This window comes from Carassius auratus, linkage group LG28B, assembly GCF_003368295.1.
Source record: "Carassius auratus strain Wakin linkage group LG28B, ASM336829v1, whole genome shotgun sequence".
Lineage (NCBI taxonomy): Eukaryota > Metazoa > Chordata > Actinopteri > Cypriniformes > Cyprinidae > Carassius > Carassius auratus.
The window spans coordinates 9,515,503-9,540,719 of NC_039293.1; the positions used below are offsets into that span (position 1 = coordinate 9,515,503).

Sequence of the window (25,217 nt, forward strand, 5' to 3'; positions counted from 1 at the left end):
CCGTAGGACAACATTAGACGAGAATAATGGATCAAGTAATGACATTTTGGAGTTATCACATTTCCAAATTCTTTTTCCATGCCACACAAAAACTCAGAAACTAATTGGTCAAGAAGAAGAAGGGACTCTTTTTTTACAACTGGTGCCATTACAATGTCAGCAATTTCACGACACAATAAATAGATCTGCCAGTAACTGCAGCCTTCAGGTACCCTGTGTGCCATCAAGAAATGAAGTAGGCGGAATAAACACCACTTCTGTGAAGCAGATCCAACAACACTGGATCCATGTAAAATATTTTCTGAGAAAGCCACAGGCTTATTTGTTTATCATTTTGTCCAATGGACATCTTTCTTAGTTCATCATTTAGTTCTTGTATGGTTATATGTTTTTCTTGATGAGCTTTACATACAACAAGCCTCAATACCAACGGTGCTACACCCTCCAAGAAATCATGCATGACATCGGGAGGAAGAGATGTTGTGACGTCAAAGTAATCTAACTGGTCAAATATACATCCACCACGAACTCCATACATTCCTTTGTTTTCTGGATTTTGTTTTACACATTCTAAGGTATCTGTGTACATCAACATTTCTTAAAACAAAATCAGATTCACTGAAGTTCTTTTTCATCTCAGAGTGAGTAGCCATGCAGTATCTGCAGATTCGACCAGCACCAAAAGACATGGCAAATCCACCTATCATGTGAGATGACAGATTGTCTCCCAATATTGCAGCTACAGCTCCAAAAACATGCTTCTCCATGCCATTAACACTGATATTAAGTCCCTCTGATGACAGTTTCTTAATGTCATCAAGTAATGGCTTCAAAATTACATCTAAACCAAACTTTTTTACATGAACGTAACGGACAAGCAATGCAAGATGGATATGTTTTAACTGTGAGCAGTTCTTTGAACCTACGTTTCCAACAGTGTAGTAGAATGCACAAAGTTTGTGCTTGTTGCGTTTAGAACCCAGCGGATTACACACCTCGAATTCATCCTCATATAGGTGTAACCTTAGAGCATCTGGATTATCTGCAAATACCTTGTGATTCCTGAAATAAAACCCATCTCTATAATCAGTTAAAACATGTTCATCTCTTTCACAGTTTCGCTCTCTCTGCATAGAATCCCAAACATCTTCATGAGAGCAGTATTTCTGAAGTACATCACAAATGGGTACATAAGAGTAGCTTCCAACTTTACGACCACTTGGGTCTCTCAGTGCATAGTCTACAGGTTCAGTCATTTCAAGGTTGGATTTGCAGTAGTTTTTCAACATATGCGGAGACCTAACAAGTTTTGATGCCTCTGAAAAAAAGTCAGAAGACTGTAGAACTTCATGAAGTTCAGGACAAGATTCCACATTGAAGCCATTTTTTTCAAGATGATATTTTAGAAATGCATCATAGTTTGCTTTAAAGAAGTCAAACAAAAAAATTTACGTCATCCAGTATTTCTTGTTGAACAGTCTGAGGAAGGTGGTTTTTTTCCCTCGATTTTAGAATAAAGCCAAAAAGATTCTCTCTAAACTGCACTAACAGTTCATTCATCTCAGGAGGTTCAGGAGGATTGACAGAATCACTGGGCCCCTGCTCCTCCTCGCCCACTACTGTTTCCTGGATATCATGAGCAGTGGCTCGTCTGGAATGTCTTAAATAAATGTCTTTATGCTTCCTGTAAATATGTCATCGGAAGGACTCATATTTAGAAAATGTTGATTGACAGTTGTTAAGGCCACACGTTATGGTAAAATGTGGCTCATGTGCATGAACAAGTCCGATGTGCTGGATTAACTTCATCAATGTGAAGGCTCTTCGAGAGCATTTAGGACAGCTGAATGGTGTAGGCATTGTGGTTGTTGATCAAGCTAAAATGTTGATTACCCTGGTCACACTAACAGGTAGAGGCTTATCATCAACCTCAGACATTTTTAGAACATATCGCTGAATGAAAATCAGGGTGTTCTTCAGGTGAGATGTAAAAAAAAAAAAAAATATATATATATATATATATATAAATTACACACCTCGCCAAGTATGAAGAGAATGTCATTTTTCTCCCTGAACAGGATCGGCAACAGCAGGATTGCAGCTCTGAAATCAATCCCTGAAAATTAAGTAAAAAAAAAAAAGAAGTGTATTACGTGAATGTACATTGTATTTTGGTTAGTTAAACCTTATCTTGTCTGAAGACAAATAGAAAAGATATTAAGCTTAAATGGCTCCACAACACTAGGGGTGACCATGGCTGATCAGTCAGTCACTTACCAGGGACATCTTCGGTGAGGGCAGCCTCTCTTTCCTCCAAAGCCAGATCTGCAAGGGGAGATTTCCTTTGAGTCAAACTAAGCACTTTGGGTACTAGAACCTTAAAGCCATCTTCGAACCTTCGGCAGATATTCATTTCATCATGAAGCCGGCCCATTTCCTGAAATAGCTGCAACATGGAAACATGTCACAACATTGTCATAGGATTTTAAAATTTAAAAAAGACAGCCTTTAGTAATTTACTATGAACTCCCAACACAAATGTAAGGAAATAAATGTAGACAGACCCTGCATGGACTCTTAAGGAATGGATATTTGTTAATGGCTTCTTTGACAGTCATCCCATTGGCAATCTCTCGCCTTCTCCAAGCAAATGTCCTCATCATCCGTTCCTCCACAATTCGGGCATCTGGCTGTGTCTTCCGGTACTGGTCCTGCAGGACTTTCACATGGCTCGCTACTGAGGTATCATCCTCCCCAATAATATCCACCTTCTACGACAGAGAGGGATGACAAACATTTGCTTATTTGACAGTTGCTTTTCCCCTTTTTAAGGTTTATGAAAAATGAGCCCTTAATAATAATTTATTACATTTTATATAGCACTTTAACATAGCTACTTAAAGCACTTTACGGGGGGACTATTCTATTCCCTTCTGGGGCTAACCATTGGGCCACACTGCTTGTGTGTAAAACATGTACACATAGATACACAGCAAACCAAAGAAGATGCTCTGACCTTTGATGCCTTGGCTCGTTTGCTTGTGTTTTCTTCCAGTTGTAAAGGCTTTTTGTGATGACCAAATTTCTGTTTCATTCTTCTCACCTCTTCATCATCTACCAGTGGCACCCGCTCATATTTGAACTTACGTTTGAGAGACATTTGCCAGGTATGCTATGTAAAAGAATATAAAATAGAACAATTAAATAAGCATACAAACCACTTGCAGAAAACTGAAAGCACTAGCATGAAAATACATGGTGGAAAACAATGTGTGCATCAAAATGCAGAGATGTAGTTAATATCTTGACTGGATTAGTACTCTAGGTATAATAAATAAAGGTTGGCAATTAATATTCTGTCAACTCACATAACCATTGCCTTCTTTGTCTTTTAAGAAAGGGTATTTCAAAATCAGGGCCTTACACACTTTCACATAGTCATCATTGGTCGGAAACCTGTAACAGCGATGCAAAACAAGGTGAGGAATGTAACATCAGACATAGTATTAATAACTCAAATGCCGTGATCCAGTTGGGTTGCAAAACTTACATTTTGATCAGGGCCATGGTTTCATACAATGTTCTTATGATTTTGTTGTGATCGGATCTCTCAATTTTACATGGCGGTTTTTGGTCCAACTTTGTCTGAACATCTCTGGGAAATTTTGGAATGATGAAAACTGGTGGGAAGGCTGATGATGGGATGGCATGACTATGATAAAATAAAACAATAGTCTTAAAATTTTGGCAAATGAACCACACTGTAACAATACAAGTTAAAGTCCTGTTACCTGTTACAGAGTAGATGTTACTTCAGTCAAAGTGTGCAAGTATCATCAGGAAAATGTAGTTAAAGTATTAAACCATTGAAGAAAGAGTAAAGGATCCAACCAGTTGTGTTGTGTTTAATGATCTCATCATCCCAGTTGGACTTGTAGCCGTTGTATTGTCGGCTAGTTTACTTTAGAATCAAACATCAGATTTTATAAACTACATGTAACTAGTAACTAAAGCTGTAACAGATGAATGTAGCGGAGTAACTAGTAATAAAGTAGTGGAGTAACTAAAGCAACTAGTAACTAAAGCTGGAACAGATGAATGTAGTGGAGTAAAAGTAGAAAGTGGCATGAAAAGAAAAGACTCAAGTAAAGTACCTCAACATTTGGTCTGAGGTACAGTACTGCAGTAAATGTACTTAGTTACTTTCTACCCCTGCATTCAGACTACACAGACAGTGTAACATTATGCATAATGTTACACTAGATAAACTACCAGAGCCAGGTGAATTCAGATCCAGATAAAAAACTTCTTCAGTGGTAACCAGCTATATTATATTGCTATGAGATTATAGAGTTATTTTCCATGGTTCTACCGGTGCGACTTATAGTCCGAAAAATACGGTACTTAGGCCTAACATTATAATAATGACATAACATTACTGTTACCAGTACCTTGATTCCGCTGTAGCCTTCTCTGAATGTACCGGGACAGGCTCGAGGGTTAGTGTCACGGTTTCTTTCCACTGCTGAACAAATCAGTTGAATTTGGCTTGCTTCTTAAATGATCCTTCAAAGAGGCATGAAATCATCCTCTCTGTCAATCCATAGTCCACTGCTTCTCCGTCAACTTCATTATCTAGACAATAGAGAAAAGAAAAACAGCAATGTTAACCACCACTGTGGTAACAACATACAAAAATTTAAAAAGCCACATTATGGCAGACTGTAACGTTAGTGTAAGTCAATGGGGAAAAAATAGTTTTGATCCAGTTTTTTTCTCATATACAGAGGTAACTTATGGGCTTGCCGTTTGGTCCAGACTTTGAGAAGCTCTAATATCCATATAAAACACATTGAAAGTATTTAGGCATGGCTACCTCATTAGAGACGCTAGAAATACGTCTCTCTCACTCTCTCTCTCTCACACACACACACACAGCCTCGAATATTAATATAATGTAAAGTTAGGCCTATCTTATTTTTTTTCAGGACAGCGGGGAATGTATTGAAAGAATGGAGTTACTGTGCGTTCACACCGCCGGCGTCGAGAGCGTCAAAGCGGCCGGAAGTCATTCATTTTCAATGTAATGCTGTGTTCACACCAAACGCGAATAGAGCGTCTGGCGCGAATGATTTCAATGTTAAGTCAATGCAAAGGCGCGTTTACGTGCGTTGCTCACGGCGGATTCATGATGACGCAGCTCCCGCTGGTCGCATGGAGCTCATCTCCGAGATCGGCGAAACACATTTTTTTAAATAGACGCTGTCATTATAAATAAACAGCATATTTGAGTTTAAAACAACTACATTCTCGCCTGAAATACTTTTAAAACTACATTGCAAGACACAGTAACAGTAATATTTTGAAAATTATCCGACTAAAAATGGCGGTTGAAAATGCTGCGTGAACTCAGCTGGCAGAAGCCCCCCCATGACGTGAATTCGCGTCTGTTGTGAAGTTAATTCCACGCGTGAATGATCTCAAAATGGTCAAGCGGCAAACTAGACGTGCTAGACGCAAATTTGACGCTCTATTCGCGTTTGGTGTGAACACAACATAAGCCGGCGTCGAGCAGCGGCGAGGAGAGTTGAAATCAAGGCAACTTCATGGTAATGAGCTATGACGCGGTTGGGCAGCAACCAATCGGAACGTAGAAGTCCACCGCTTGAGAGGATTCCAGAGAACGCAGCTCCGACTACATTAGTTCCCAAGCAGAATAAAGGACAGGTTAATTATTGCTGTTTCGCATTTGTATTAATCTATTATGTGTCCCTGTTTGCGTACAGGGACAAAAAAAAATTTTTTTTTAAATGATACGTAGACCAAGGTGTCTGAGATTGTTCATTTTAAGTAAAGGATCCTAATATTTCGTCCACAACAATAGTTAATGATGTTAACTTATAACGTTACTCTCCTTGTGGTTAGACTGAACGAGATCAACAAGCTTGTTTGCTTTGCGGCCGCTTTAAATACAAAATAAGCATTCTATCTACGTCAGAGCGTCTGAACGCTCACAAATTTCTCTGCAGCGTCGTGAACAGAGTGGCAAGAGCGATTTTTGACGCTCTCGACGCCGGCGGTGTGAACGCACAGTTAGCGTTAACGTAACGTTAACGTTACATGGTTTTACGAAGATGTTCTAAGACCGTTTGACAACAAAATAACGACTAAATCATACTTTCACAACCCTCACTGGCTATCGATAGTCACATTCTGTCCAAATGGCTTTGCTTTAGCATTAAAATATTCCAGAACAAGAGGCGGCAAAAAGTTTTTTTTTTTTTATCGTTCTCCTCTGACGCAGTCCAGCTAACGTTAGCTCACATAAGTCAGAACAAGACTTTTCGGCGGCAAAAACGCTTCTCATCCAACTCTGACGCAGTAGTTTTATAGCTAAGCTATAATAATGGGAGAAAAAAAACAAAAAAAAAAAAGTATTTGTCGTCCATTAGTCTTTTGTTCTGAAATATTTTAATATTTCATTAATATTTCGCATTACCGTTTACTTTTCGGCGGCAGAGTTGGATGAGAAGCATTTTTGCCGCCGAAAAGTTAACGTTAGCTCGATGGTAAACTGTAGCCAAGATAGTACTGCTAACGTTACTTATAATAATGATGTTTTAACTAACGTTAACTAGTTAACGTTAATAATGGAAATCGTCAATGTGAGTCTAGCTAGCTAATGTTGACAGAGTATGAACTTGGCTAGCGCTAACATTAACAGTAAAAGTTAACTTCCAACTTTGAATTAACACCACAAACACTGATTAAAAATTCAAATACTTTACCTTTGAATTTATTTCTCTCCTCTTCAGTGACCTCTATCCCAAAATTAAATAGCTCCGTGATTAAATCCTCCGTGGATAAATGTCGAAGCGCCATCCTCCCACCTCTGATCGATGACAGAGACTGACGGTTGGATGGATCACTGTCGATTCACTCATGTATCCTTCCGCGCTGCAATATTTATGCTTCCGCCGAGTCAAACTCTGGTTAGCCAGAGATCCAGCTAGATCCTTTCAATAGAACACAACTTAAATCGTTAACAATTATTTGTCTGTTTTATTCTAATATAAATAGGGTAGAGGGTTTGAAAATCAAATTCTTCAATACTGTTTTTGAATATAAATGATTACATAATCCTCATTAACATGATTAAAAATGATTCAAGGGACACTTCACAAAACAAAAAAAAAACATTCTGATTTGTTTTGCCCATATCTCAAAACTTTGTAACTCGTTTTTATTAAATAAGTCAGTCTCTTTTTCCCATATTACAATTAACATTATCGTTTAGTTACGTTTTAGTTCTAGTTCCAGCAGTATAGTTGCAAACATGCTGAGAGAATAGTTTATAAGAGTCACGTTCATTCTGCATGTCCATTGTAGGAAATCACTGTTTTACATTGAATCATTATAATATAATACTTAGGTAAATAGGCTGATGATTTAGTTTATTCGCTTGCGGTTGCGGTCTGCTGTCGGAGACGCTGGTTCGAATCCCGCTCGCTGCAACAGAGTGTTTTTTAAATTTATGATCATTTTTAATAACAACTATGAGTATTTTATTCTTTCATGAACTGATTAAGTCAGAAAACGAGTCTGTTGTGGAATGGGTCTCTATGGAGAAATATTTTATTTGCCGTCGACCGTCAATAGAAAGCACTTCTGGATGTGAATCCATTTTTTATTTTATTTTTTAGATTATTGTTTGTCTAAAAGTCAAAACTTTTAAATATATTTTAAGTTATGGAACTGATACTCACATTTTCGTCATTTTAAATTTACATCAATACACCGTTTCCACGTGTTTCTTCTTTCTAATTAAACACGTCTTATGCAATATAATTCAGTATTTTGCTCTGTGACTTTAAACAGCTTTTTCTGAGCTAAAACATGCGAAACATCAGTGTGAGGTGTGGAGAGATTGAGACTGACGGCGTGTTTGAGTTCAAACTTCCCTCTGATTCACTCAATCACACACTCAGAGACTGTGAGCAGAGCTGGTATCTACAGGTGAGAGTGTTTCTGAACTCAGACTGCTTCATTACACACACACACAAACACACACACACTCATGATCTGATGTGTCTGATTTGTTCAGGACGGGCGTCTGATAGCAGATCCATCAGATCCTCAAACACTGTTTGATCCTGTGACGGCTGTAAAATCTGATCGTCTCGTCACGTCTCGCTGTGTGAATCTGAATCATGAGATCATCTGTGATTCTGTTAGAGTAAATCAACTCAATCTCTATCTGCATTCATCTGTTTTCATATTTAATCCTTCATTAACATTATAAACTCTCTAATGCTTCTTTCTATCATTTCAGCATCATTTCAGACAGAAGACCAGGTTCAGAGGTGAGAGAAACACTTCAGTAAACTCTGTGTTGAACTGAATCTAGTGTGAATCTTCAAGTGAATCATGATGATTGTGAATCTGTTTTTCAGTGAGGAATGAAACTGCAGTGACTCCAAACTCAGGTGAGTTTCAGCTGATAAACGTCTGATTATTCACAGATCTGATTCACACTCACTCTTTTCTCTCATATTGACTCATATTTATCTTCACTGTGTGTTTGTAAAGATGATCTGAATGAAGCATCTCTCCAGCACTCAGGTACAACATTCAGAGCATTAAACCTCTTTCTAATTTTGATTAATCATTATCGATCATCTGATGTGATATTTGATCACTTGTTTAGATCAGCTGTGGTGGCTTCTGGCTGTTTCCATCATCATTGTTCTGCTATTTCTCTGTTTCTTGCTGCGTAAAAGCATCTTCAGGTGAGAGTGTCATCATCAATCCCCTAGGATTGATGAAGGACACTGACACTGATGAAGGTCAGATCTGATGATCCTCATGCAGCGCAGGAATCTGAGCAGTTCAACGCTCCTGAGATTGAGGTTTAATCAACATCATGTCTGCTCAAAGCTGATTTCCAGAACCTTCACCGTCTCTGTTCCTCTCTGTTCAAACCATCACGACTGATGCTGAACACATCTGAACCAGTTCACACCATGAAACACCAAGACCCTCACCACAGACAACTGTTCTGTGTTTCTTCTGCTCGCTTTCTTTGATCTGGCTTTGAAATCAACCTGTCAGTTTAAAGGGGGGGTGAAATGCTCATTTTCACTCAATCTCCTGTTAATCTTGAGTAACTATAGAGTAGTACTGCATCCTTCATAACTCCAAAAAGTCTTTAGTTTTACTATATTCATAAGAGAAAGATAGTCTGTTTCTGATTTTTCCCGGAAAAACACGACCGGCTGGAGGCGTGACGTGTGGGCGGAGCTAAAGAATCACGAGCGCGAGTAAGCTTTTGCGTTGAGAGTGTGGTGTATTTTGCCAGTTCTCCAAAGAATCGAACTCACTCAGGGATTTTTCTCTCAGAAGAAAAGACTTTATTTTAAGCAAAACAAAGCCGAGAGCTCGTTGCAAGGAGATCTCCCGAAATGCTAGGTTGCATCTCATTATATACCCTATACAGGGCGTTTCCAAATAGTCAAACTTTTCCTTATGCTTGCAATTTTAAACCCTCCCTAGGGAGGAGAGGCCCCCTTGCTTGATTTACATTGATTATTCTGGATTGATTAGAATCTTACTAATAAAAATCTTCCACAAGAGCATGTGGAAGCTATGACATTATCGTGAGGGAAAAACCATCATCCAAAACAAACCATGGCTAACAGTCAGATTCAGCGTATATTTATGATCCAGAATCAGATCCAGAGGCTGAAATTTAACAAGAGCAGCATCAGCAACGACGTCTCTATGTGGTATGTACTGAAACTGTATATATTTGCTTAGCGGTTTTGGGAAATGACTAAGTTCCACTTTGTCTTTTTTTTTTTTTTTTTTTTTTTTAAGCTGTACATGTGGAAAGTGCAGTTTGATGCCAACATCGCATGTTGTTTACTTGATGTGCTTACACGCCGATAGCTAAGTTAACAACACAGAGATATTTGAAGCAGTTTTACTCACCGCCTGCGGTTCCAACACACGATCGTGACCCTTTTTCGTTGGGACTGCATTATCCTTAAGAAATAAACGATATGCAAATCCGTCGTCAAACTGGGCCTTGTTTGTAAAACAAGCATCTTCGAAATGCAGGGAACAAACAAAAACACTTGCACAACTCCATTGATGCTCTGTAAAAATAAACTCCATCCACTGGTCCCTTAATGCTGTTTCTCTTTTGGTAATCTGTGCAGGGTTGTCTTGCCCTGGCAACCAAAAACACACTTCTTTTGTGACATTTCGCTTTCGCTCTCACTCTGATCAGTGAAGTCTGTTGTGCTCTCAGTGCTCTGCTATACAGGAGCGTGCGCTCTTCCGGCAGAAGTGCCTCAGGACCCATATAAGGAAATTCCACTCCATCTAACGTCACACAGAGCCATACTCAAAAAAAACTTTCCCAAACTTGTGACAAACCGGAAGAGGTATTTTGGAACAGAAATACTTCTTCAAACAGTGTAAAAAACTCAGTATGCATGAAATAGCATTTCACCCCCCCCCCCCCCCACCTTTAAATTAAAAGTGAAATACAACTTATATATGGATACAACTTATCATTTTTAATGTTGTTTATTCACTAATTCGTTGTTTCCTTCTTTCTGTTTTTGTTTTTTATTAAACTCTTGCTATTTTTAAACTGTGCATATTAGTTTTGATTTTAAATGATGGTTTACCCCCAAATTATAATTGTGGTTCAAACCTGTATGATTTACTTTCTTGTATAAAGAGCTACAACTCGTTCTTACATTTTAGCCATGAAAGGAATATTTGATAAAGGTCAATATTAATTTAAATTGTCCAAATCTAAGTTGTGGGACAACACCAGTTCTTAAGGATTCATTCATTATGTTAAGTACTGCTGGACACAAATGCTCAAAACAAGACTTATACAAACTGGGGACCAAGTATACAAGAAGACGATTTTATATCTGAAACAATGTAACAAGTGAGGCAACATTAGAAAACAGGACACACACAGAGAGACGTCTGCACAGTAGCACGAGAGATATAGGACACTTCCCCAGTCATCTCAAAGGTTACAGCTGAGTGGAAACAGTTAATAGAAGCTAGAAATTGGTGTTTCATAAGGTTTAAATATGGTTATTTCTCTTACACAAACACATTGCTTCACGTCAGAAGGCCTTTATTGACACCCCAGAGCTGTGTGAAGCACTTTCTATGATGGAGTTATGCACTTTATTTGCTTCACAATTTCAAACCCCATTCACTACCATTATAAAGCTTGGTACATTTTAATATAACTCTGATTGTGTTCTTGCAGTTTAGTACATCATTGGGTATCCTTTTAATCTCTAGTAGACGTGAGCAGAAATCTCTTACAACTAGCCCATTCTGTGTTTGAATTATTTTAACATTATTGTTATTATCCTTATTATTATTCACAAATATTCCACAGTTTGACATTTTAATGGCTTGAATGATTTTTTAAACGAAGTTTGCATCAGTCATCAGTCAAGTGTTTGTAATCAATCAAATTGTAATTCACGTTTGTAAATCTCCCGACTTCAGATCTAAAAGAAACCCGGCTATGTTTTATCAATCAATCACCTTTATTTATATAGTGCTTTAAACAAAATACATTGCGTCAAAGCACTGAACAACATTCATTTGGAAAACAGTGTGTCAATAATGCAAAATGATAGTTAAAGGCAGTTCATCATTGAATTCAGTGATGTCATCTCTGTTCAGTTAAATAGTGTCTGTGCATTTATTTGCAATCAAGTCAATGATATCGCTGTAGATGAAGTGACCCCAACTAAGCAAGCCAGAGGCGACAGCGGCAAGGAACCGAAACTCCATCGGTGACAGAATGGAGAAAAAAACCTTGGGAGAAACCAGGCTCAGTTGGGGGGTCAGTTCTCCTCTGACCAGACGAAACCAGTAGTTCAATTCCAGGCTGCAGCAAAGTCAGATTGTGCAGAAGAATCATCTGTTTCCTGTGGTCTTGTCCTGGTGCTCCTCTGAGACAAGGTCTTTACAGGGGATCTGTATCTGGGCTCTAGTTGTCCTGGTCTCCGCTGTCTTTCAGGGATGTAGAGGTCCTTTCTAGGTGCTGATCCACCATCTGGTCTGGATACGTACTGGATCCGGGTGACTGCAGTGACCCTCTGATCTGGACACAGACTGGATCTGGTGGCTACGGTGACCTCGGAACAAGAGAGAAACAGACAAATATTAGCGTAGATGCCATTCTTCTAATGATGTAGCAAGTACATCGGGTGTTATGTGAAGTGTTTCTGGTTCCGGTTTACCTAATTAATGCAGCCTAAAAATCCTTTAACGGATTTGAATATTAAAAGCATATTAGTATGTTATGTGTATGCCAGGTTAAAGAGATGGGTCTTTAATCTAGATTAAAACTGCAAGAGTGTGTCTGCCTCCCGAACAATGTTAGGTAGCTTATTCCAGAGTTTAGGCGCCAAATAGGAAAAGAATCTGCCGCCCGCAGTTGATTTTGATATTCTAGGTATTATCAAATTGCCTGAGTTTTGAGAACGTAGCGGACGTAGAGGATTATAATGTAAAAGGAGCTCATTCAAATACTGAGGTGCTATGAAAGGCAGTTTTCATGAAAGGCAAAATTTGCTATATAGACCAAAATTACTATTTTATACTAGGCTGTATACAACTTCTTTGTTGGCTTGGGAGTGGAAGGTTGCAACTCGGTCTCAACACCAGATAGTTAAGATCCAGTCCTGAAAAATATCCAATTTGTTTGGTATCTGAACAAATAGTCAGTAGGGTTGTCGATAACCAAAATCGATTAAAGGGGTAGTTCACCGAAAAATGAAAATTATGTCATTAATGACTCACTCTCATGTAGTTCCAAACCCGTAAGACCAGAAAGGTAAGAAAAGCATCACAGTAGTCCATGTGACATCAGAGGGTCTGTTAGAATATTTTGAAGCATCGAAAATACATTTTGGTCCAAAAATAGAAAAAACTACGACTTTATTCATAACTGTCTTCTCTTCCAGGTCTGAACGGAGGTCTAAGGGGTTTGGAACGACATGAGGGTGAGTCATTAATGACATAATTTTGATTTTGGGGTGAACTATCCCTTTAACATCAAGTCTTGTCTCTTGCCATCAACTGTCCTCTTGCCATCAAGCCCCCTACCAACCAAGAAGTTGACCGAGCATAGCCAGAAAAGAGACTAAGCAAGAGAGATAGTGTGATGATGATAAAAACGACCAGAGTTTATTGAAAAATCTTAGTTGTGTGGGTTTCAATCCTCACACTTCATCTGAGCAGCACACATCCAACTATAAACAACCCATAAACCTTGAGTTTGCGTAAACATTCCATCTTATCTCTTATTCATTCAGACAAAACAGTTAATGAAACCTAATCATAAGGTTAAGCAAACAAACTAAACAAATTTTGCAGTGCAATGGTCTACTTTTCGTGTTATAGCAGGGTTTGTTTTTATGTCCGGTCACTTTTTTGTAGTTAATGTCAAATGTACAGTTTTTTTTTTCAGAGTTGATTGAAAGTAATGAGGAGAGAGAAGTGAGTGAATCTGAGAAGAAACCTTACAAGTGTTCACACTGTGACAAGAGATTCAGTCAGTCATCACATCTGAAAACACATGAGAGGATTCACACCGGAGTGAAACCTTTTAAGTGTTCACACTGTGACAAGAGATTCAGTCAGTTATCAAGTCTGAAAAGACATGAGATGATCCACACTGGAGAGAAACCATTCACTTGTGATCAGTGCGGGAAGAGTTTCTCATACTCATCAAACCTTAAGTTACACATGAACAACCAGTCTGTCTGCTTCCTGACCTGGGCCCCAGTTAGTCAAGTATAAACACTAAGACTATGTGCCATATTTCTAGACAGAAGAGTGGTGCCACCCCAGGAGGGATGAAGACCATCTCTTTTAAACAGGTCAGGTCTGCCCCAAAAGCTCGTCCAATTGTCTATGAAACCTATTTTATTCTGTGTGTTTTGACCCACGACTATGCTGCCTCACCGTCACCCAGTTGCCCTGCTGCAGGGGCTCTGCCGGAACCGAACAATGTACAGGAATCCCTGAGCTAGACGCATCCAAAGCCGTATCTAGAGCCCTAACATTCTTACTGTCCTCAATTAAAGTTTGGATGCGTGTCTCTAATTCTGAAATCTTCTCTGTCAGCCTAACTATTTCCCTGCATTTATCACATGTGAATCCCTCATCAGCGACAGAGATAGATAAACTGTACATGTGGCAAGAGGTGCAAATAACGATAGTAGGCAGGGGCGTCGCACCCGTGGGGGATGTGGGGGTTTTAACACCCACACTTTTCCCGGTGAGAGGGTTCGACACCCGCACGTTTTCTGCACTTTTTCCGGAGTTTTGCACAAAAACCTTACTACAGCCGCTCCTCAGTTTCTCTGGCCGCTGCGCTCGCCGCGGCGGCGGCTGCCTCCCCCCCCCCCTCTCAAACTCTACACCGGCTTTGAGTGTGACCGGCTGATGATTGGCTGTTCTGCCTTAAGTCCCGCCTCTCTTGGAGTGTTATAGGTCAGCTCGTGCTGAGGAGGCGGGAACTTATGGTTATGGTTATTTACATCTCCCTTTTCCAGGTACTTTGAATGAGTGTTTATGCTTTCGAGGTTTTTAAACAAGCTTGATATGTGTTTGGGAAGATGTTCTGTTATCGTTTTGTTGACATGTCGAGTGATTTCGGTATTATATTTCGTTTTTTAGACTAATGCTAATTGCTATTATTGGAATATTGTTCAGCAGCTATTGTTTGCATACCTGCTGAAGAACTATGAAAGAAAAGTGTATATTATTTTAATGTTTAAAAACAGTAAATTGTTACATTATTTATACCACCAGAGAAAAAGCTTTTTGTGGGCGTTTTTTTTCTCTCCCCTTTTCTGATTTTTTTTTTTTTAAATGTAGGTTTTTTTTTTCCAGCCAAACGCTGCAAGCCGGAAATCCAGCACAGTGCCAGATAACTTTAAGCCCTGCATTTTGTACCCCTCTGTCAATGTATTCATCATTTTTATTGTTTATAAACGAACCACATCCATCCCCCACACTTTTGAAAAGCTTGCTACGCCCCTGGATCCAGCATTCACACACACTGTATAATGAGATTTAATAATATAGTGTGTGTATGTGATGAGTGATTTGATCTTTCTGTTGTAGTTTCAGATAAAGATTCAGATAAGAGCATATGTGAGATCAGGATTGTGTTGCTGGGAAAAACTGGAGTCAGAGAAAGTGCCACTGGAAGCACTATCCTGGACAGAAATGTGTTTCAGTCGCCAATACAGTACAACTCTGAAACCACCGAGAGGAACGATCGGAAGATCAGAGGGACGGACACACCTGCATCTCTGAATGTTAACGCTAGTCAGAAAGAGGTTCAGAATAAAGTATTTAACTGCACTTCTCCTGGACCGCACAAATATATTAATTCAGTGGAAAAACTCAAAGAAGCCATGTTCCCTGATCTCTGCAGTAAAATAGAGATGAGGGTGAAAGATGGGGGCATGCACTTCACAAAAAATATACTTGATGAACCTGAGAAATACACAAAGAAGAGGAAATTGGATGTACAAACAGGAGCAGAAGAGGGCAGAAAAGACTCTGGTGTTTAGCAGAGATTGAGACTGAAGATGGGTTTGAGTTCTGTAGAAAAGTCTTTTCCTTTAGTTTCAGTTACATCTTTTACCACTAGAGGGTGCATATGTTCCATTTTACTGATACCTATACACTGATACCTTCCCTTTAAGACACTGAGCACATACACTACAAGTGCTGGGTCACGGTGAGCAACCGAACTTTAAAGTTGTGTGCGTTCATGCAGAAAAGTAAGTTTATGTTGCATTCTCTAGCGGAAACATGAATGTTAATAATGTTGCTGTTATTGTGTTGATGATACACTAATCTTGTAAGCGTATATTTGCACAATATTCGGTTATTTGTTGATCTGTGTTGGGAAGCTAACATGCTAGTATCACAGACACATGCTGCAATGTGTTGTTGTTATTTTTACATATAAATCTTGATCTGTTAGCTATTTTGAGATCGTTTTGATATGCTGTGCTATCATGGTTGTGAATTTGTCAGTAAATTTAAGACCATTGATGATTGTTTATCTGCATCTGTTCAGAATGGAAGTGTTTAGCATTTTAAGTAAGTTAATGGAAAGATTGTAATATTCTTTATAACTAATTTCCGCAATTTCTTTATTTCAGACCACACATACATGCAGATACAGACTCCAATGCCTTTTGCCTGTATTGTATACCTTAATGCTCACCAATGTGGATTGTAAAACCCAACTCATTAAAGCTTTCTTGGATGTTACTCTCTGAGCCCTTTACTCTCTAACCGGAGTCACCAGTTTTCCAAGGTCTATCAGAACAATCCAGAGGTTCCACCTCTACAAATGGTCCTTCGAGCCGGATGGTAGTAACCTTGAAGACAACATGCAGTCAGAGAATGAGATAAGCAGCCCAGTTGTGCGGCCTCGTACTAAGCGGGAGAGACATCCACCAGCCTACTTAAGCGATTATGATGTTGGGTATGAACCAAGCCACATTCCAGATTCCAGTGCAGATGCAAGTAGTATGACGCCAGTGGCTACCATTCCCACTGCACGATCAGACGAAGAGCCTGTGCCTTGCAGAACACCTTCAGCACCTTCATCTGCGAGTTCACGTCACAGCCAATCCAGAACAAAGTCCAGCAGAAGTGTCAGATCCAGCCGGACCACAGCTTCACAACTGACAGAGATACAGGCAGCTATTGTAGAGGAGAAACTGAAGAGTATGGAGCTTGCGGAGATGCAGAGACAGATGGTGGAGGAGAGCAAAGCTGAAGAGCAGTGCGAGTTTCTGGATCAACAAGCACGCCTAGCACTATTTGAGAAAGAAGATTTACTCAGAGAGCAGCAAAGGAGAAGTCGCCACTTAGATGAAGAGGCTCGTGCAGCACATAAGACCAAAGAACTGATCACCAAACAGCTCGAAAGGCAGCGCCGCATTAAGCAGAAGGAGATGGAGCTGGAGGAAGCACGTCTCATTGCCTCACTTCTTCAAGAATCAGAGACTGAAAATGCAGCAACGGTTCCACAAACCAGACGTGAACTTGACTCAGGGCAGGTACAGACTGATAAACTTTGTTTACAGAAGGTAGAGGTTGCTCACCACACACCACATCAGTTATCTGATAATACACAGCACTCTACACCTCACATACATCAGAGTGATCCTGTAACTACTAAGTACACAACTTCACATTCTGTTCCTGAGCACATCACATCTCTCTGTACATCCAAATCATTACATGCAGAACCCTTAACAGTTGTTCCTTCTCCTATCTATCCTGTATCATTGCCAAACGTGTTACCCCAAGTGGTAAAATTGCAGACTGCAGATGTTTACCCTCCTACAACGGTGCAGCCATCCTTGTCTTTTGAGAGACAAACTTATAGTCTAGGTCAGTCAGGTGCCAACCTTACATTTTCAGCTAAACCAAATATGTCTCAAGATTCAGCACGGACCAGTTATGCCCAACAACCTACCTTTTTAGTTCCAGCAGACACTCAACCTCATCCTCCAACAGGTCAGTTTCAACAGCCTGTTAGGCAACTACAGTTTAGCCCACAGCCATTATTAGCGCCCACTGTCCCGTGTGTACAGCCACATTCACAGCCACAAACCCCGGTAAATATGATGGACATGTTGATTGCCAGCTCATATGGTATACCCAAACCAGCTCTGCCTAAATTTGATCGTGGTAAGGAGTCTGACTTTGCCCTACTCAAAATGGCACTAGATAGTCTCCTGGGTGGCCATGCTCATCTTACAGAGCAGTTCAAATATCAAGTGCTGCTAGACAGACTAAAGCTACCAAGTGCCTACAAATTAGCACAAGCCTACATGCATGACCCCACCCCTTACACTAGGGCATTGCAAGCCCTCCAAGACAAATATGGGCAACCCCGTCTGCTTGTACAGAGTGAACTTGGAGCTATATTGAACTCTCCACCAGTCAGAGTAGGAGATGCTGAGGCATTTGATGACTTTGCGCTCTCAGTACATGGTCTTGTGGGCATGCTTCGTTCTTTGGAAGGTGAGAATGGTTATGAACTGAAATGTGGCTCACACGTAGACAGACTTTTAGCCAAACTGCCTGCCAGTTACCGTGATGGGTTTGTTGAATATTGTCTAAGTCGTGGTATACTTATAACTGGAACAGACAAAACATACACTCTTCTGGACCTATCAGCATGGCTCCAGCTAAAATAACAGGCAAAGCGCATCTCCAGCCGAGCTGTTGACATGTTTCAAGAGCAGATGAATCCTCACAGGAAAGGGAAGAGAAGTCAGAGTCAGTCATCATCTGTATACTACAACACCAGTAGTAGTCCAGATAAAACACCCCTTACCTCTCCGTCTCACTGTACCTTCCCACCAAAGCCGAGAGACAAGTTTAAACCTTATTGTCCGTACTGTGACACACGAGAGCACTATCTCAGTTTGTGTTCAAAATTCAAGTCACTGACAACTACCCAGATCGCAGAGTGGCTTAAAGGCAAAAGCTGTTACCGCTGTGGACGTAATCACAAACCTGAGGCTTGTACCCTCAAGAAACCCTGTAAAATATGTCAAAAGCAGCATCTTACAGTGCTACATGATGTGAACATAGAAGAACCCAACAAGATCCTTATGGTTAGTGCCTCTCCAAACACCATTTATCTTGACCGTCCTAACCGTCCTCAACAGGTCATGTTAAAGGTGGTCAAAGTACTTTTGCATAATGCCGAAAACACACTTGAGGCATATGCTTTGCTGGACGATGGTTCTGAGCGGACTATCCTCCTTTCTACTGCTGTACATTATCTCCAGCTACAGAAAGAACCAGAAACACTTTCTCTAAAAACCGTACGGCATGAGGTTGTTCACCTGAAAGGGGCATCTGTGTCTTTCGAAATTTCCCCAGCTGACAACCCGAAACATAGATACAAGATTAATCATGCATTCACTGCTGATGACCTGGGTCTTTCCGAGCATAGTTACCCAGTGAGAGTACTGGTGAAGAAGTACAGGCACCTACAGGGACTGCCAATCCCAGCAATTGACAAAGTGCGGCCTGTGCTACTCATTGGCTCTGACTTTCCACATTTGCTTATCCCTACTCAGCCTGTTCGAGTTGGCCCTTCGGGGGGACCGGTGGCCATATGCACTTCCCTTGGTTGGACACTCCAAGGTCCTGCCAGTGTGATTCATCTTCCTTCGGATGAGCAGCAGTGTTTTTTTTACTGCAGTTGGACCCACCAACTTTGATCTTCAAGCGCATGTGGAGAAACTGTGGCAAATTGACACTTTGCCTTATATCAGTGAGAAAGCAGCTACCCGATCCAAGTTTGATCAGCAAGCACTTGAATTGCTTGAGAAGCGCACTGTTAGGTTGAATATAAATGGCATAATGAGATATGCTACACCACTCCTTAGACGCAAGGACAGTCCTTGTCTGAAAGCACCTAAATCCGCTTGCCTTTCAATGCTTCGAAGTACAGAGCGAAAAATCGTAAATGACACAGAACAAGCCATGACCTATTGTCAAGAGATTCAGAAGCTGGAAACTGCAGGCTATGTAAAGAGATTGACACCTGAGATTGTAGATTCCTCTGCTGAGACATGGTACCTCCCTCATCACTTAGTCCACCACAATAACAAAGCAAGGCTTGTTTTCAATTGCTCATATCGGTACAATGGACAAGCGCTGAATGATCAACTTATTCCTGGTCCCATCCTGGGTCCTTCCCTTCTTGGTGTTTTACTCCGGTTCCGTGAGCACATAGTGGCCATCAGTGGAGACATCAAAGCAATGTTCCACCAGATCAGACTTTTGCCAGAGGATCGCTCACTATTACGTTTCCTCTGGAGGGACATGAAGAGGGATGAAGAGCCAAGTGTCTTTGAATGGCAGGTTCTCCCATTTGGGACTACCTGCAGTCCTTGTTGTGCCACATATGCACTACAAAGACATGTGAAAGACAATAGTGAAGGCTATGAAGATGTGCAAAGGTCTGTAGAACAGGCATTCTATGTTGATAACTGTTTGCAGAGTCTTGATTCCCCAGAGAAGGCCCGTAACCTTATCGACAGGATGCGTGAGCATTTGTCTTCTGGTGGGTTTGAAATCCGCCAGTGGGCCAGTAATGTACCTGCTGTAGTACAGCACCTTCCAGTTGAAGCCAGAGCAGCCAGTACGGAATTGTGGCTTTCTGAGCATAGTTTAGACCCACAAGAGCCAGCTTTAGGTCTTCGTTGGAATTGTCTCACTGACCACCTTGGATATCAACATCGTCCTGTTGACTACTCTGAACCCACATTACGAAATGTGTATAAAGTACTGGCCACACAGTATGACCCACTTGGGTATCTTATACCCTTTACAACCAAAGCAAAAATACTGGTTCAAGATCTCTGGAAGCTCAAGATTGGTTGGGATGACCTCATCCACCCAGAAAGTCTATTAGTACAGTGGCAAGCCTGGGAAGCCGAACTGGCCAACTTGCACACTGTTGAGATACCAAGAGCATACATACCACCATGCGCTGATACAGTGGGCACACAGAAGACCATCCATATTTTCTGTGATGCCTCTGAACGGGCATACGGATCGGTCGCTTACCTTCACACTCAAGATAAGCAAAATCAGATCCATGTAGCATTTGTGATGGCAAGGTCCAGAGTGGCTCCCCGCAAACAGATATCAATGCCCCGTTTGGAGCTTTGTGCAGCTCTCACAGGAGCGCAGCTGGCAAAGTTGCTCAGTAAAGAGCTGTCGATTCCTGCAAGCGATATTATCCTATGGACTGATTCAACGACAGTCTTAAGCTGGCTGAGATCAGAATCCTGTCGCTACAAAGTCTTCGTAGGGACACGCATCGCTGAAATCCAGGACATGACTTTGGAGTCAAATTGGCGATATGTCAACACCACCGATAACCCAGCGGATGACCTGACTAGGGGGAAGACTTTGTTAGAGTTAAGCAAATCTCAGCGCTGGAGTCAAGGTCCACAGTTCCTCCATCAACATCCTAGCTCTTGGCCATCACTGCCTGAATTCGCAGCTCCTGACGACCATGATGAGCTGAAAAAACTATTATTCTGTGGAAATGCATGTCTCGTCAAGTCTCAGTCTGACATCTCCAATATTAAGAGTTGGAAGGAATTGTTGAAGGCTACTCACCAGTCCCTTCACGGGGCGGCTGCTATCATGACTGCAGCAGATACCATAGCAGCTGAACTACACCTACTAAGACAAGCTCAGAGGGACAGCTTCCCAGAAGAGGTTGCTGCGCTGATTAAAGGTAAATCCATATCGGCCCAGAGTCATCTTGCTTCACTTTCCGCCGAGTATGATCAGACACTTGGCTTAATTAGAGTCGGGGGACGACTCCGCCGAGCTGAGGGCCTAGATCCAGACACAATACATCCCATATTATTAGAGCCTAAACATCAGATTACAATGCTCTTAATCAAAGAATATGACAACCAGCTTCTGCATCCAGGTCCAGAACGAGTCTTAGGTGAGATCAGACGCAAGTACTGGATCCTGCGTGGCAGAGAATCCATCAAGAAACACCAGTACAATTGTGAGACTTGTCAAAAATGGAGAGCAAGTCCTGTAATTCCAAAAATGGCAGACTTGCCCCCTGCACGGCTAAGACTGTACAAACCACCGTTCTGGTCTACTGGTATAGACTGTTTTGGCCCTTTCACTATTAAGATTAAAGACGCACAGACGCACAGAGAAGCGCTGGGGTATCATATTCAAATGTATGACAACAAGTTGCATACATCTTGATCTTTTGGAGAACATGGACACGGATGCCTTCCTGATGGCATTAAGAAGATTTGTATCACGACGTGGTAAGCCATATGAGATACTGGCTGATAGAGGCACAAATTTCAGAGGAGGAGCCACTGAACTCCAGGAAGCCTTCACATCGTTACAAGGTCCACTTAAGGAGCATCTAGCCAGCCAGGAAATTGCTTTCCAGTTTAATCCCCCACAGGCTCCACACTTTGGAGGAACCTGGGAGCGAGAGATACGGTCAGTGAAAAGTGCTCTTCAGGTAGTCTTGGGCAATCAAACAGTGACTGAAGCACTCTTGCGTACAGTGCTGGTAGAGGTTGAGGGAATTCTCAACTCTAAGCCAATCGGCTACGTTTCATCAGATGTTGCCGACCCAGACCCTGTTACACCGAATCTGTTACTGATGGGTCGTCGAGATGCCTCACTCCCACAAGCAATCTACTCCTCTAGTGATTTGTTAGGGAAAAGACGATGGCGACACAGCCAAATTCTAGCTGATCACTTCTGGGTAAACTTTATCCGGCATTACTTACCAAGCCTTCAGCCCCGCCAGAAATGGCAAAAGGACACTGCCAATCTGAGTACTGGACAGATCGTTATGATAGTTGATCCACAGTTGCCCCGAGCTTTGTGGCCTATTGGCAGAGTGGCTAAAACATTTGCAGGAGTAGATAATCGCATACGTACTGCAGAAGTGCAAGTGAAAGGGCGCACTTATCTACGGCCTGTTGCCCGGTTAGTTAAGTTGCCATCGTGGGAGGATGAGGAAGGAAACAGTAACTAACACGGAGACTTTCCTAACTAATTACAAATTAAATACTAAATTTGGGGGCGGCAATGTAGAAAAGTATTTTCCTTTAGTTTCAGTTACATCTTTTACCACTAGAGGGTGCATATGTTCCATTTTACTGATACCTATACACTGATACCTTCCCTTTAAGACACTGAGCACATACACTACAAGTGCTGGGTCACGGTGAGCAACCGAACTTTAAAGTTGTGTGCGTTCATGCAGAAAAGTAAGTTTATGTTGCATTCTCTAGCGGAAACATGAATGTTAATAATGTTGCTGTTATTGTGTTGATGATACACTAATCTTGTAAGCGTATATTTGCACAATATTCGGTTATTTGTTGATCTGTGTTGGGAAGCTAACATGCTAGTATCACAGACACATGCTGCAATGTGTTGTTGTTATTTTTACATATAAATCTTGATCTGTTAGCTATTTTGAGATCGTTTTGATATGCTGTGCTATCATGGTTGTGAATTTGTCAGTAAATTTAAGACCATTGATGATTGTTTATCTGCATCTGTTCAGAATGGAAGTGTTTAGCATTTTAAGTAAGTTAATGGAAAGACTGTAATATTCTTTATAACTAATTTCCGCAATTTCTTTATTTCAGACCACACATACATGCAGATACAGACTCCAATGCCTTTTGCCTGTATTGTATACCTTAATGCTCACCAATGTGGATTGTAAAACCCAACTCATTAAAGCTTTCTTGGATGTTACTCTCTGAGCCCTCTACTCTCTAACCGGAGTCACCAGTTTTCCAAGGTCTATCAGAACAATCCAGAGGTTCCACCTCTACAAGTTCAAACTTCCCTTTGATTCACTGAATCACACACTCAACCCTGACTGTGAGCAGACACACACACGCACGCACTCTCATACTCTCTCTCACACACACACACACACGCACGCACACACACACACACATACACACTCTCACACTCTCTCTCTCACACACACACAAACACACACACACACACACTCTCTCTCTCACACACACACACACATGCTCTCACTCTCTCTCACACTCTCTCTCTCACACACACACACACACACATACATACACACTCTGTCTCACACACACACACACACACACACACACATGCTCTCACTCTCTCTCACTCTCTCTCTCACACACACACACACACACATACACACACACACTCTCTCTCTCTCACACACAAACACACACACACACACACACTCTCTCTCACACTCTCTCTCACACACACTCACATGCACACACACTCTCACACACACACACACACTCATGATCTGACTGTGTTTCATGTTTTCAGGACGGTCGTCTGATAGCAGATCCATCTGATCCTCAAACACTGGTTGATCCTGGTGTTTGTGTCTGAGGCTCTCGTCACATCTGCTGACACTGATGAAGATCAGATCTGATGAATCTCATTCACTGCAGGAATATCAGCACTTCATCATCTTCAGCATCAGATCATTTGATCAAAGTCAGAGCTCAATATCACTCTTTACATTTACATGTAGTCATCAGTGTTGTGTAAGTTACTCAAAAAAAGTAATCCACTAAAAATTACAAATTACTGCTCTAAAATTGTAATTTGATTACATTACTGATTACTGCATGTAAAAGTAATCAGATTACTAATTACTTTACTTTCAAGTTACTTTGAAAACCTATTAAACCTACAAGGAAAAAAACTACAAACAAAGTGAAGCTCAGTTCTTTCCGTAATTTAATATTGACTGAAAAATATTAGAGAAATATGAAAACAGCAACTTGAATTAAAGATCCAATGCATTTCTATAACTTAACATTCTTAACATAAACTTGCACTCAAAAAAATGAATTTTTAGTTTTGTTCACTTTACCTGAACAATTCATGTTGAATTAATGCCATTTTGGCTATTTTTCATTTCAACATGATTGTGTCATGTTAAACTGACTTAAACCTGTCTCTCGTTGGTTTAACATAAAGTTTTCATTTTGAAAGAACATGTTTCAATCAAGTCCCTCAAAATAAGTTTTACACTTCCCATCATGCTTTGCACAGGACTGGATATGGGGAGAGAAAATGTTGAAATAAAGTGTTATTTTATGCAGTTTTTAATAAAATGTGATAATAAGGAGACTTTTTCATGTATAATGCTCTATTATGTGGGCATTTTAAAAGACTTTATATTGGTGTATTTTGTGCGAGTTACCATTGTGGTGAAGTGTGGAGCTTGTGGTTGGGTTGAGGACCTGGTTGAAAGAACGTCTAAAATACTTAATTTAAAAAAAAGCAACTTTAATGAGAGTGCTAGTGTATGATGTACACATAGTAACATCCTTAAACTGCAAACAATTAACATCATGTGTAAAGAAAAGTTATATCTTACTTGCTAATGTTTTTATAACACTTTGGCTAAACTTGCATGGACAGTGGTTCTACATGATGTAAACATATTATCTCTACTCAGATATTTCATGTAGGATGAACTAAAGCAAACTGAGTAAACTCAACTAAAGGTAGACAAGTCCTTATAACTTGATTTATTCATGTCC

The 25,217-nt window shown here is 40.7% G+C and overlaps 4 protein-coding genes across 4 annotated transcripts; 3 read left to right on the plus strand and 1 right to left on the minus strand.

Moving 5' to 3' along the window:
• Positions 1 to 1,872: 1,872 nt before the first annotated feature.
• Positions 1,873 to 5,067, minus strand: LOC113067598 (sterile alpha motif domain-containing protein 3-like). The gene is made up of 9 exons (XM_026239958.1): positions 5,023 to 5,067; positions 4,452 to 4,635; positions 3,551 to 3,712; positions 3,369 to 3,456; positions 3,017 to 3,172; positions 2,565 to 2,771; positions 2,278 to 2,446; positions 2,037 to 2,116; positions 1,873 to 1,953 (listed from the first exon to the last, which is right to left on the minus strand). The coding sequence occupies exons 3-9, from the start codon at positions 3,565 to 3,567 to the stop codon at positions 1,873 to 1,875; spliced, it is 798 nt and encodes a 265-aa protein (XP_026095743.1). The 5' UTR covers positions 3,568 to 3,712; positions 4,452 to 4,635; positions 5,023 to 5,067.
• A 3,754-nt stretch (positions 5,068 to 8,821) lies between these two features.
• LOC113067599 (protein krueppel-like) lies at positions 8,822 to 13,935 on the plus strand. The gene is made up of 3 exons (XM_026239959.1): positions 8,822 to 8,846; positions 13,023 to 13,061; positions 13,529 to 13,935. Exons 1-3 carry the CDS (start codon positions 8,822 to 8,824, stop codon positions 13,858 to 13,860), a joined length of 396 nt encoding a protein of 131 aa, XP_026095744.1. The 3' UTR covers positions 13,861 to 13,935.
• A 1,756-nt stretch (positions 13,936 to 15,691) lies between these two features.
• LOC113067383 (uncharacterized) lies at positions 15,692 to 18,851 on the plus strand. The gene is made up of 2 exons (XM_026239767.1): positions 15,692 to 15,860; positions 16,248 to 18,851. Exon 2 carries the CDS (start codon positions 16,482 to 16,484, stop codon positions 18,303 to 18,305), a length of 1,824 nt encoding a protein of 607 aa, XP_026095552.1. The 5' UTR covers positions 15,692 to 15,860; positions 16,248 to 16,481; the 3' UTR covers positions 18,306 to 18,851.
• A 2,978-nt stretch (positions 18,852 to 21,829) lies between these two features.
• Positions 21,830 to 23,414, plus strand: LOC113067449 (uncharacterized). The gene is made up of 2 exons (XM_026239871.1): positions 21,830 to 22,907; positions 23,295 to 23,414. Exon 1 carries the CDS (start codon positions 21,851 to 21,853, stop codon positions 22,670 to 22,672), a length of 822 nt encoding a protein of 273 aa, XP_026095656.1. The 5' UTR covers positions 21,830 to 21,850; the 3' UTR covers positions 22,673 to 22,907; positions 23,295 to 23,414.
• Positions 23,415 to 25,217: the final 1,803 nt, after the last annotated feature.

What these genes read in the sequence shown, in the direction of transcription:
- LOC113067598 (XM_026239958.1), bottom strand. An exon ending in ACAAAGAAGGCAATGGTTAT is followed by an intron (nt 3,173 to 3,368) that starts GTGAGTTGACAG and finishes TCTTTTACATAG; the next exon opens with CATACCTGGCAAATGTCTCT. An exon ending in CCTCACCGAAGATGTCCCTG is followed by an intron (nt 2,117 to 2,277) that starts GTAAGTGACTGA and finishes CTTAATTTTCAG; the next exon opens with GGATTGATTTCAGAGCTGCA.
- LOC113067599 (XM_026239959.1), top strand. Translation starts at nt 8,822, where the DNA reads ATGAAGGACACTGACACTGATGAAG. An exon ending in GGACACTGACACTGATGAAG is followed by an intron (nt 8,847 to 13,022) that starts GTCAGATCTGAT and finishes CTTCTCTTCCAG; the next exon opens with GTCTGAACGGAGGTCTAAGG. An exon ending in GGGTTTGGAACGACATGAGG is followed by an intron (nt 13,062 to 13,528) that starts GTGAGTCATTAA and finishes TTTTTTTTTCAG; the next exon opens with AGTTGATTGAAAGTAATGAG.
- LOC113067383 (XM_026239767.1), top strand. Translation starts at nt 16,482, where the DNA reads ATGCAGTCAGAGAATGAGATAAGCAGCCCAGTTGTGCGGCCTCGTACT.
- LOC113067449 (XM_026239871.1), top strand. Translation starts at nt 21,851, where the DNA reads ATGACAACAAGTTGCATACATCTTGATCTTTTGGAGAACATGGACACG.